At 42.3% G+C, this 12,919-nt stretch overlaps 1 protein-coding gene and 1 non-coding gene across 3 annotated transcripts in view; both read left to right on the top strand.

Moving 5' to 3' along the window:
- The window catches only part of ZBTB8OS (zinc finger and BTB domain containing 8 opposite strand), a 47,769-nt gene that overhangs the window by 16,217 nt on the left and 18,633 nt on the right, over positions 1-12,919 (top strand). The window contains exons 4-7 of one of the 2 annotated variants that reach the window (XM_049775145.1): positions 248-330; positions 3,803-3,855; positions 6,069-6,105; positions 10,949-11,190. In XM_049775145.1, the coding sequence (XP_049631102.1) occupies positions 248-330; positions 3,803-3,855; positions 6,069-6,105; positions 10,949-11,035 (260 nt within the window). In that variant the 3' untranslated portion in view covers positions 11,036-11,190. Of the gene's footprint in view, positions 1-247; positions 331-817; positions 879-3,802; positions 3,856-6,068; positions 6,106-10,948; positions 11,191-12,919 lie in introns of those variants that run through there. The other variant, XR_007496751.1, reaches the window with a different exon arrangement.
- Positions 9,995-10,101, top strand: LOC126012854 (U6 spliceosomal RNA). Its single transcript, XR_007497206.1, has one exon. It is a non-coding gene; the product is annotated as a U6 spliceosomal RNA (small nuclear RNA).

Genomic DNA, 12,919 nt, shown 5'->3' on the forward strand with positions numbered 1-12,919 from the left:
CCCAAAGATGATTTTTTTTTTGCGGGGGTGGGGGGGATCCACACCCGGCAGTGTTCAGGGGTTACTCCTGGCTCCATGCTCAGAAATTGCTCCTGGCAGGCACGGGGAACCATATGGACGCCGGGATTTGAACCGATGACCTTCTGCATGAAAGGCAAAAGCCTTACCTCCATGCTATCTCTCCGGCCCCCAAAGATGAGTTTTAAACACCATTCTACTATGCTTTTTTTTCTTTCATTGTGTGTAGGAGATGACTTGCAATCTCTTCTCTTTCACTTTTTGGATGAATGGCTTTATAAGTTTAGTGCTGATGAATTCTTCATACCCCGGGTAAGCAAGGCATTTTCTTTTTTTGGGGGGGAAGAGGTGCTGGTTGGGTTTGTAAACCATCCACAGCTGAACTTAGGAGTCAGCCCTGGAAGTGTTCAGGAATCAGATGTGCCAGTGGGGATTTAACCCAGAAAACTAAGAAGCAAGGCAAGGGCCTTCACCCCTATACTAGCCTTCTGGCTCTTTAGCAAGGGATTTTTATTTATTATTTTGGTTTTGGGGCCACACTGGCTATGCTTAGGGGTTACTCCTGGCTCTGCACTCAGGAATCACTCCTGGCTGGCTTAGGGGATAATATGGGATGTCAGGGATTGAACCCAGGTTGACCTCATGCAAGATAAGCACCCTACCCACTGTGCTTTCGCTCTAGCCTCAGGATTTTTATTTTTACTAAAACTGAGCAATTTGTTGTTTATTTGATTCTGGTTGAGCTAAACCTGACTTGACTCAGGGTTTTCTCTTGGCTCTATGTTCAGGGATCAATTCTGGCAGAGCTGGGGAACCATATGCCAGTCCTGGGATAGAAACCCAGGTCAATCACGTGCAAGGTAAGCACCTTACCTGCCTTACTAGTTGCACATCTTTAGCCCCCTTGGTTTTTATTTATATATTTATTTAGGTTTCTGGGCCACACCCAGCAGCTCTCAGTGGTTACTCCTGATTCCGCTCTCAGAAATCACTTCTGGCAGGCTTAGGGGACCATATGGGATGCCAGGAATCGAACCCAGATTTGTCCTGGGTCAGCTGCTTGCAAAGCAAATGCCCTATCAGTGTGCTATCTCTCTAGCCCCTGGTATTTATTTATTTATTTTTGTTTCATTTTTGGGCTATACCGACTAAGCTGAGTAAGCTCGAGGCTTACTCCTCACTCTACTCTCAGGAATCACTCCTCGTGGCCTCAGGACCATCTGGGGTCCTGCATACAAAGTCAACTGTATTATATCTCCATCTGTTTCATTGCTTTTTTGTTTTCTTATGTGGGGGGTATATACTTGGTAGCGCTCAGGAGTACTTCTGGCAGGCTCAGAGAAACATATGGGCTGCAGAGGAACAAGAATCTATCTCAGGTTGGCTGCGTGCAAGGCAAATAAATGTCCTACCTGCTGTGCTATCGCTCTGACCCCTGTTTGATTGTTTTTAATTGTGGGAACCATACCAGGTGATTCTGAGGACTTAGAGGAGAGGGATTTAGTGCCAAGGATCAAACATAGAACTTGGTATGTACTAAGCATTTGTTCTTTCACTTGAGCCACATCCCTGGTCTCTTAATTTGTCTTGAAAAACGGACTTTATGGGGCCGGGTAGGTGGCGCTGGAGGTAAGGTGTCTGCCTTGCAAGCGCTAGCCAAGGAAGGACCGCGGTTCGATCCCCCGGCGTCCCATATGGTCCCCCCATGCCAGGGGCGATTTCTGAGCACATAGCCAGGAGTAACCCCTGAGCGTCAAACGGGTGTGGCCCAAAAACCAAAAAAAAAAAAAAAAAAAAGAAAAACGGACTTTATGATAAATAAATAAAGCCTGTGGATATGTAAGGTGATAATGGCTTATAGAAGCAATAATAACCATAGGCACTTTTTGGTTACCCAGAGCTTGTATATATGTATAAGAAGCATGTTTATATATATATATAAATATATATTTATATTTATATTTGTGTGGACATATATGTGTGTGCATACACATTCACACATGTTGTATTTAAATGATGATTGTTGGAAACAGAGAGCCTAGTAGAGCAGTTAAGAAATGTACTATTGGGGCCAGCGAGGTGGCGCTAGAGGTAAGGTGTCTGCCTTGCAAGTGCTAGCCAAGGATCAGTACCGCAGTTCGATCCCCCCGGCGTCCCATATGGTCCCCCCAAGCCAGGGGCAATTTCTGAGTCTTAGCCAGGAGTAACCCCTGAGCATCAAATGGGTGTGGCCCAAAAAACCAAAAAAAAAAAAAAAAAGAAAAGAAATGTACTATTGATTTGGTTCTGTCCCTGGTATCACATTTAGTGCCCTGGGAAGTGATCTCAAGATTAACCTCTAAGCATAGAGCCAGGAGCTCCTGATCACTGCCAAATGTGTCCAAGAATCCCCCACCCCCAAAGAAAAGACTGAAAAAAATAATTAATGGTAATTAAAATCACCCTCTATCTTATAGGAAATTATTCTTTTTTTTTTTTTTTTTTTTTTAGTTTTTGGGCCACACCGGTGATGCTCAGGGGTTACTCCTAACTACGCACTCAGAAATTGGGGAACCACCTGGGACACTGGGGAACAAACTGCAGTCCATCCTAGGTCAGCCATGTGCAAGGCAAACACCCACTGCTGTGCCACCCCTCTGTTCCCCCCTTTTTTTCTTTTGGTTAGGGAAATTATTCTGATTAGTGGTTTTAGTTTGTACATTTTCCAGGAATAACTTATTTGAATATATATATTTAAAGTATATATATTTAAAGTATATATTTAAGGGGCTGGAGAGATAGCATGGAGGTGTTTGCCTTTCATGCAGGAGGTCATCGGTTCGAATCCCGGCGTCCCATATGGTCCCCCGTGCCTGCCAGGAACAATTTCTGAGCCTGGAGCCAGGAATAATCCCTGAGCACTGCCGGGTGTGACCCAAAAACCACACACAAAAAAAGTATATATTTAAAGTATATATATATATATATATATATATATATATATATATATATATATATATATATAAAAGTATATATTTATACTTTTTATTTATTTATTTTATATATATAAGTATATATTTAAAGTATATATATATATATATATATATATATATATATATATATATATATATACTTTAATGTAATTTCTTTAAATACTATCTCCCAGAGAGAAAACTTAATGGGCTAAAACACATACTTTTGCACAAAATGCAGACCTATGATGGACCATCATCCTCACAAGTTTCACATTTGGCAAAATCAAACAAAAGCAAAAATACAACAAACATGTTTCCAAGAGATAGTATGGACGTGCTTGCTTAGCAACTGGCTATGCTTAGAGATTGATTTAAATACTTGCATAACATATGGTCCCCTGTTCTGTCTAACATAGCTCCTGAGCACAGAACCAGGTATGCCCCAAAATAAAAAAAAAAAAAAAAAAGCTCTTCCTCCAACATTTTTTTTTAATCTATCTCCCCCTTCTCCCCTTGTTTTTTGGGCCACACCTGGCTATGCTCAAATTTTACTCCTGATTCTGCACTCAGGGATCATTCCTAGTGGGTTTCCAGGGTCCCACATAATGCAGTGCCAGGAATCAATGGGTTGGGTATGAGCAATACAAGTGCCTTACCCACTGTACTAGCTCTTGGGCCCCAATATATATAGTTCTTATTCTATTAAACATTTAATTTTTTTTTACCTCAGAGCTATATGCTATTGATTCTAGAAAACGTAAAAACATAGAAGTGATTTGGTAGGTGATCTATTAATATTTTTTAATGAAAACATCTCTTTTCCTCTTTAGGAAGTAAAAGTGCTTAGTATCGATCAAGAGAATTTCAAATTACGGTCAATCGGGTAAGTTTTGGAATTCTCTTCAGTGGCACGTCGTGGAAGTGTTTAGGTTGTATTTGCCAGATTCTGTGGACAGGAAGACAAACAAGTCAAAACAAGTTGAATCCAGTAGGGATTTACAAAATAAGATTTGTGAAATTCGTGGAAGCAGGCCTCACCTCAGCATTGGGAGTAGTAAAGGAAGGTGTGGAAAACACATTAAACCAGTATCTTGTCAGAACAAAGTTGATGATAAAATTGATTTTGATCAGGGGCCCGAGTGGTGGTGCAGGCGGTAGGGCGTTTGCCCTACATGTGCTAACCTAGGACGAACCGCAGTTCAGTCCTCTGGCGTCCCATATGGTCCCCCAAGCCAGGAGCGATTTCTGAGCATGTAGCCAGGAGTAACCCCTGAGCGTCACTGGGTGTGGCCCAAAAACCAAAAATAATAAATTTTTTTTTATTCAAAAAAAAAAGGTAACACACAAATGGAATATATAGATATATATGGTTGCTAGCTGGCCCAGATATTACCATAAAATCTATACTGGTTTATGGGAAATACTGATGCATCTTTCTAGTACATTCTCACATTTTACCACTTTTTTTGTTTGTTTGTTTGTTTTTGTTTTTTGGGTCACACCCGGCAGGGCTCAGGGGTTACTCCTGGCTCTGTGCTCAGAAATCACCCCTGGCTGGCACAGGGGACCATATGAGATGCCGGGATTTGAACTACCGTCCTTCTGCATGAAAGGCAAACACCTTACCTCCATGCTATTTCTCCGGCCTATTCTCACAATTTTTTAAAAGAAGTTCCAATTGTTTACCAGTTATACTTTTCCTTTCAGTTTGCAAATCCTACTCTGATTGGCTTTGGTATTACTCAGATTTCCTTTTTTTTTTTTTTTTTTTTTTTGGTTTTTTTTTTTTGTTTGTTTGTTTGTTTGTTTTTTGGGTCACACCCGGCAGTGCTCAGGGGTTACTCCTGGCTCCACACTCAGAGATCGCTCCTGGCAGGCTCAGAGAGCTATATGGGATGCCGGGATTCGAACCAATGACCTTCTGCACGAAAGGCAAATGCCTTACCTCCATGCTATCTCTCCAGCCCCTGTATTACTCAGATTTTTGCATTTACTCAAATATATATAAAATATTTTTTTTTGTGGTTTTTGGGTCACACCTGTCAGTGCTCAGGGGTTATTCCTGGCTCCAGGCTCAGAAATTGCTCCTGGCAGGCACGGGGGACCATATGGGGTGCCGGGATTTGAACTGATGACCTCCTGCATGAAAGGCAAACGTCTTACCTTCATGCTATCTCTCCGGCCCCTACTCAATTATATTTTAACTCTTCCTTTCCCAGCTCCTCTGACTTTCTAGTTTTCTATCATGCTTATAAGGCTTATTGTTGTTGTTGATGTGGGGGGAGGCAACTGGTCAGACCTGAAGATGCTCAACAATTATTCCTGCCTCTTGCTCTGTGCTCAGGAGTTATTCCTGGCAGTGCTCAGAGGACTATATGGTGGTGCCTAAGATCAAGGTAGGGTCAGCCACATGCAAAGCAAGTGCCTTTAATCTCTATTCTGGCCATGATAAACTTACTTTAAAACATGTGAGAAGGGGGCCGGGCGGTGGCGCTGGAGGTAAGGTGCCTGCCTTACCTGCGCTAGCCTAGGAGACGGACCGCGGTTCGATTCCCCGGCGTCCCATATGGTCCCCCAAGCCAGGAGCGACTTCTGAGCGCATAGCCAGGAGTAACCCCTGAGCGTCACCGGGTGTGGCCCAAAAACCAAAAAAAAAAAAAAAAAAAAAAACATGTGAGAAGGGGGCCGGGTGGTGGCGCTAAAGGTAAGGTGCCTGCCTTGCCTGCGCTAGCCTTGGACGGACCACGGTTCGATCCCCCGGTGTCCCATATGGTCCCCCAAGCCAGGAGCAACTTCTGAGCTCATAGCCAGGAGTAATTCCTGAGCGTTACTGGGTGTGGCCCAAAAACAAAAACAAAAACAAAAAACATGTGAGAAGGACAACTGGGTCAATAGTATAGTGGGTATAGTACTTGCTTCACGTACAGCCGACTTGGGTTTAATCCCTAGTGCCCCATGAGGTTCCTGGAGCCTAAGTACAGAGCCAGGAGTAAGCTTTGAGAACATCCAGATGTGGCCCAAAAAGGAAAAAATGTACATATGAAAGAATAGAACAAGAAGGTAAATCTTAATCATGTTTTAATTTTCCTTCTCAAGGTGGGGAGAAGAATTTTCATTATCGAAGCATCCTCAGGTATGTTTTAAAATCCAGCCACAGTAAACATTTTATATGTCCTTGCCATAAAGTTTCTGTATGTGACAAGACCTAACTAACTAATCCTAACATCATTGTAAAATGATCAGGTTTTCTCAGGCTTTCTGCTGTCTAGACATTCCACTTTGAAGACTAATTTTATCAATCTGCCTAACTTGGTGGATTAGATATTAATACTAGGAATACTAGAGTTCTAAGAGTCAGGTTTGCTACAGATTTTAAATTCCTTTGCCTTAAGCCCGGATCTATTGTACAACAGGTAGGGTGACCTGGATTTTATCCCTGGCATCCTGTATGGCCTGAACTCACCAGAAGTAGCCCTGAGCACTCTTAGGTGTGGTCCTCCCCCAAAAGCTCTTTTGCCTTCAAAAAATCTGCTCTCTCCAAAGGTCCTGGGCAGGTGGCTCCCATAACTACACCTATACCTGCAGCCTTTTTTTCTACCAACTGAGCTATCAAGGGAAAGGCAAAGTGCATGTTTTGAAAGTGCACACCAGGCTTTATATTTGACAACCAGAATGACTGCACTCTGTACTGATCAAATTTGTTGACAATAGGAGTAGGCCTTTTTTTTTTTTTAAAGAGCTAAGCTTTGGGAGCTGAGTGCAAAGGAAGAACAGCTACTCATCTGTTACAACATAAATGCAGGGGCCAGAGATATAGCATGGAGGTAGAGCATTTGCCTTGCATGCAGAAGCACAGTGGTTCGAATCCTGGCATCCTACATGGTCCCCTGAGCCTGCCAGGAGTGATTTCTGAGTGTAGAGCCAGGAGTAACAGGAGTAACCCCTGAGCACTGCCGGGTGTGACCCAAAAACCAAAAAAAAAAAAAAAAAAAAAGTTTCGAGTTATTTTCAAATGTCTCAAGATACTTTTTTGTTTTGTTTTGAGTCCTACCCGGCGGTACTAAGGGTACTCAGCTCTGCGGTCAGAAATTACTCCTGGCTGGCTTGGGGGACCCTGTGGGATGCTGAGGACTGAACCTGGGTTGGCCATGTGCAAGACAAATATCTGACTTTCTGTGTTATTGCTCCGGCCCCACAAGATACATTTTTTTTATTCCATTCCCCAAATCATTTGGAAATGGAAAGAACGTTTTTAGCCTCTAAGACTGTACAAAAACAGGTGGTAAGCCAGATTTGATTTATGATTTGTAGTTTGCCCTACCTTGTGGTTATTTTAGACTGATGGGTCTTAAATGTGGAGACTTAAGTTGAAAATGATTTTGAGAAATCCTAGTTGCTTCCAGTGTCTTTAACTCAACAGAATGAAATAAAAGTGGAGCTGGAGTGACAACACAGCAGTAGGGCATTTGAACTGTTGGGTGTTTGGACAGACCTGGGTTCAATCCCCGGCATCTCATATGGGACCCCAAGCCTGCCAGGAGTGATTTCTAAGCACAGAGCCAGGAGTAACCCCTGAGCACTGCTGAGTGTGGCCCAAAAACCAAAAAAAAAAAAAAAAAAAGAAGGAATAGGAGCCTCAGGAAAAGAAGTATTTATAAAAATCATTGCAGGCCCAGAGTTGGTCTTATGGCAATAAACTTCTGGGGTGAGGCCTTTTTGTAATCAGGTCAAGGATTTTTTTCCATTTTCCCCATTTTTCTGGACCTATGCAAACAACGGCAATTGCCACTATCACACCTTTACTATATTTTTTTACTCTTATCTTTTAAGGAAAAAAAAATACAATTTACTGAACTTAAAAACAAATAACTGTAGTAGAATGCCTGTCTCGAATACAGGTAGGGTATGGGAAGAGGGGAGGGGGGAATGTTACACTGGTGAAGGGGGGTGTTCTGTTTGTGATTGTAACCCAACTATGATCATGTTACTTAAATAAAAAATATATTAAAAAAAATCAGTGCGGGGGTGGGGGAGGACAGGTTGGGTACAAATTGGAAAAAGATAAGTCTCAGGCTAGAGTGACAGTACAAGGTAAATACATGTTTACCTGGCATGTGGCCAACCCAGGTTTGATCTCTGGCATCCCATATTGTTCCCCAATCCTGCCAGAATGATTCCAGAGTGTTAGATAAAGACTAACTGGATGTGGAATGCCTAGATCACTTTTAATCTCAGTGCTTAGAGAGAAAGACAGAGAAAAGAAATCAAGGTGGGTAAGAAGATGAGAAAAAGCAATAATGGGGGAAAGTTGTCAAGGCTTTAATTATTTTGGTGACATTGGAGAGTGGGATAGCTGTAATCCAAAGCAGAGACTCCAACAACACTGAAAACATGAGATCTAAGCTGCAACTACCGAACTTTGTAATGTGCCTGTCGAAGGCAGGGTGGGGGTAAGGATAACTGAGTATGAGAATATTGCAATAGGAACTGACACTGATAGGATTGGTATTGGAATATATGCCTAAAACCCAACTGTTAGTAACTTTGTAAATCACAGTTATTTAACTCAAAAAATTATTTTTAAACTGTATTGATTGATTTGGTTGGTTTTTGGGCCACACTCCTGGCTCTACACTCAGAAATCGCCCTGGCAGGCTGGGGGACCATATGGGATGCTAGGAATCAAACCAGGTCCCTCTGGGTTGGCCACATGCAAGCAAATGCCCTATTGCTGTGTTATCTCTCCGACCCCTGAAAAAAAAATTTTTTTTTTTGGGCCACCCCCAGTGGTGCTCAGGGGTTGTTACTCTTGGCTCTTTGCTCAGAATTTGCTCATGGCAGGCCCAGGGGAACATATGGGATGCTGGGAATCAAACCTGGGCCTGTCTCAGATCAGCAGATTGCAAGGCAAATGCCCTACCGCTGTACTATCACTCAGGCCCCCCAAAACATTTTTAATTAAAAAAAAGAGGGGGCACAGTGGTGCAAGTGATAGGGTGTTTGTCTTGCATGCGGCTAACTAACCTAGGATGGACCACAGTTTGATCCCCTGTTATCCCAGATGGCCCCCCAAGCCAGAGGTGATATCTGAGCGCATAGCCAGGAGTAACCCCTGAGCATCACTGGGTATGGGCCCCCCCGAAAACAACAAACAAAAAAAAAAAACAAAGATTCCTGAGTGCAGAACCCATGAGCACTGCTGAGTGTTCCAAAAACAAAAGAAGTTTGTAGTCCAAGTAATATAAAACTCTATTTTTGGTCTCTAAATGGAGTTACAAGCATTTGTTTATGGATTCTAGAACTTTGTGCCTAGAAATACAAATGCTGGAGTTGTCACTGAATGAATACTAATTTTTTCTCTTTGGGCCACACCCGGTGACACTCAGGGGTTACTCCTGGCTATGTGTTCAGAAGTCAGTCCTGGTTTGGGGGAGCCATCTGGGACATCAGGGGATTGAACCACTGTCCATCCTAGGTTAGCGCATGTAAGGCAAGTGCCCTACTGCTTGCGCCACCACTCCAGCCCCTGAATGAATACAGGGGCTGTATTACACAGGAGGATGTATAAATACGAGACTATAGTAAACACAGGATTAAACAGGAGAATGTATAAATACGAGACTATAGTAAACGATACTGGGTTTTGCAGCTTTACGTTTGGAAAAGGATCTAAAAAGGGAGAGAATGGGGGTGGGTGCCATAAGGACCAGGATTCCCTAGAAGTCAAATACTGAATATTACTCAAATGTGAATATTACTCATATGGTAAGATTCTGAATTGGGGGTAGGGAGACAGTGCAACAAAATGAAGTACCTGCTGAGTTGTAGGATGTCTGGGTTTGATCCCTATCACCATATAAGTGGTCCCTGAACACCTTCAGAAGCAACCTTTGAGCACTGAACCTGGAAGAACCTTCTGGTATGACAAAAAAAGAAAGAAAAGGAAAGGAAAAATGATTATCAATTAGTTAAAAATTTGCAAATTAGTGTAAATGTTTTGGGTGATTAAAGAGGAAAAATGTGTGCTCACTTAGGCAGCACATATACTAAAATTGGAACGATACAGAGAAGATTAGCATGGCCCCTGCACAAGGATGACATGCAAATTCGTGAAGCGTTCCATATTTTTAAAAAAAAGGAGGAAAAATGTTTTGAGTGATTGCAAAGCAAAAATCTTAAGTTGCTAAAGAGGGGATGGATTGAGGGTAGAAGCGCAGGCAACCTTCTGCAGAGTAGGGTCAGTCCTACAGGGAAGTCTATGTACTGTAGTCCAAGTGTAATGGGATTGCAGGTTTGATGGAGGTAGATGAATCATTTCTTACCAGTTGCCCTTATTTTCTCTTGGATGCAGCTTTGAGAGAGGGATGATATAGGTGGAAGGAGGGGTGCTATAGGTGGAGTTGATAAATTTAAGTGTCTCAATGAGGCAGTGAAATTAGGGGATGTTGTGGCATGACAGGTTAGGGCTAAGGACCCTTTCAAGGCAACACCAATTAGCATGGTGTGTGGTGCCTTAGGCAGAATGTCAAATTTGATTTGGTTTTTGAGAAGTGAGTATGGCAGAAGGGAACAAAGCTCCGGTGATTGCTATGTAAATCCTTCTGTGAGATGGTTGGGCATCTTTTACTGTTAGGCTAGCATTAATAGTTGCATTTTGTGGTATGTAGAATTATAATAGCTTTTTTTCCAGAATTGGAAGGAACTTAGCAATGCCAAAAGCACTTCTGTACCCAGATGGAAATGTGGCCAGGATGAGTGTCAGGTCCATTGCTTTCTCCTGTGCCCAAGGTGTGTCATATTTCATTCTAGCAATATATAATGGAATCCAAATGCTCACTATTTCAAAAAAGGTTTTTGTTTTTTTGGGTGTTTTTAGAAAAATGTTAAAATTTTTATCTCCTGTCAGTTGCTTTAGAGTTATGAGGCTTATATTGCTGTTCTTTTATTCTTTCTCTTTTCTGTAACCCCTACTTTAGGGAACTGAAGTTAAGGCAATAACATACTCAGCAATGCAGGTCTACAATGAAGAAAAACCAGAAGTTTTTGTCATCATTGACATTTAAGATACCAAAGAAGAAAACATCAAAAAGAGAGTCTATGAAGATTACTTTGTCTCCTTAATAGAAGATACTATAATATCAGTCTTACTGTGTCAGTTGATTTGTGGAAATTTTCCAAATGGACATTTTTATATTTAAAGCATGACTCTTAGAAGTGAAAAAAATCGGGCCTGGAGAGATAGCACAGCTGCGTTTGCCTTGCAAGCAGCCGATCCAGGACCAAAGGTGGTTGGTTCGAATCCCGGTGTCCCGTGTGGTCCCCCGTGCCTGCCAGGAGCTATTTCTGAGCAGACAGCCAGGAGTAACCCCTGAGCACCGCCGGGTGTGGCCCAAAAACTAAAAAAAAAAAAAAAGAAGTGAAAAAATTAGGCAAGCGTCATCTGTGTTATTCAAATATTCAAATGTTTAAAAATTCTTTACATGGCAAGTATGATTCCACATGTGCTAATTCTAAGATGTGACAGCATTTCACCTTTTCAGTGGAATTCAAGCCCCAAACCTGCTCTCCAGAGAATCCCACCTAAGAGAAGTCCAGGAAGCTGCACAGCCTTCGAGCTCACCTTAACTACAATTTGAAAGAAAAAGAATAGGGGCCAGAGCGGTGGTGCAGGTAGTAGGGCATTTGCCTTGCATGCACTAACCTTGGACGGACAGCGGTTCAATCCCCGCCATCCCATATGGTTCCCCAAGCCAGGGGCAATTTCTGAGTGCATAGCCAGGAATAACCCTTGAGCGAGCGTCATCTGGTGTGGCCCAAAACCAAAAAAAAAAAAAAATGAAAGAAAGAAAAAAGAATAGTTTGAGACATCAGACATCGGACACCCAGGATTTTACTTTTCTTACACAGTGGTCAAGACACATGTTTTTGGATTTTTGTTTTGTTTTGTTTTTGGTTACTCCTGGCTTTGCACTCAGAAATTACTCTTGGCAGGCTTGGGGGGAACCATATGGGATGCCAGGAATTGAACCCGGGTCCTTCCCAGTTGGCAGCTTGCAAGGCAAACGCCTTACTACTGTGCTATCACTCCATCTCCAATTCATATGTTTTTGATATGTACATAAAAAATAAATTGTATGTTGTATTTTATGTGTGGTGCTGGGTATTAAAGTCAAGGCCTAATATGTGCATGGCAGTGTTCTGCCACTGAATAATATCCCCAGACCCCAAACAACTTGTGCTTAAACTGTGTAGGATGGGGTTAAAAAAAAAAAGCACACTATAGTCCAGTTAATTTTATTGTTATTGTTGTTCTTTGTTTTTGGGCCACACCCAGCAGTGCTGAGGGTTACTCCTTTCTCTGCACTCAGAAACCGCTCCTGGCAGGCTCAGCGGACCAAATATGATGCCAAGAATTGAACCCGGGTCCGTTCTAGATCAGCCGAGTACAAGGGAAATGCCCTACTGTTGTGCTATCACTCCTGCCCCTCTGTTTAATTTTCTTAGAAGATATAATTGTGTTTGAACAATTGAAGATTTTTCTAGGAAAAAATCCTGAGTTTAATCTCACTTTTAATGCACTGAGAACAGTCTGTTTCCCATGAATTTAGTAATTCTACAAATGGACCCTTCCAGAGCCAGAGAGATAGTATACAGGTAATATACTTGCCTTACACATGGCCAACCCATTAAGTTTCAGTCCCTAATACCTTATACCTCAAACCTTGACCTTGCCAGGAGCATAACTGAGTTTGGGCCAACAAAAAGGAAAGAAAAGAAAAAAAATGTTTCCTCTTCTCTTGCCTTTTGCTGCCTACTGGCCATGTTTTGTATACATTTAACTGTCATGCTGGTCAGGGTATGGCATTTCCTGCTAGTTGTGGTATGCCAGAGATCATGAACATGTGCTGCGGATCACAAACAGCAGTGCCACCTGGGATGATGCGGGG

This window comes from Suncus etruscus, chromosome 6, assembly GCF_024139225.1.
Source record: "Suncus etruscus isolate mSunEtr1 chromosome 6, mSunEtr1.pri.cur, whole genome shotgun sequence".
Classification (NCBI taxonomy): Eukaryota; Metazoa; Chordata; class Mammalia; order Eulipotyphla; family Soricidae; genus Suncus; species Suncus etruscus.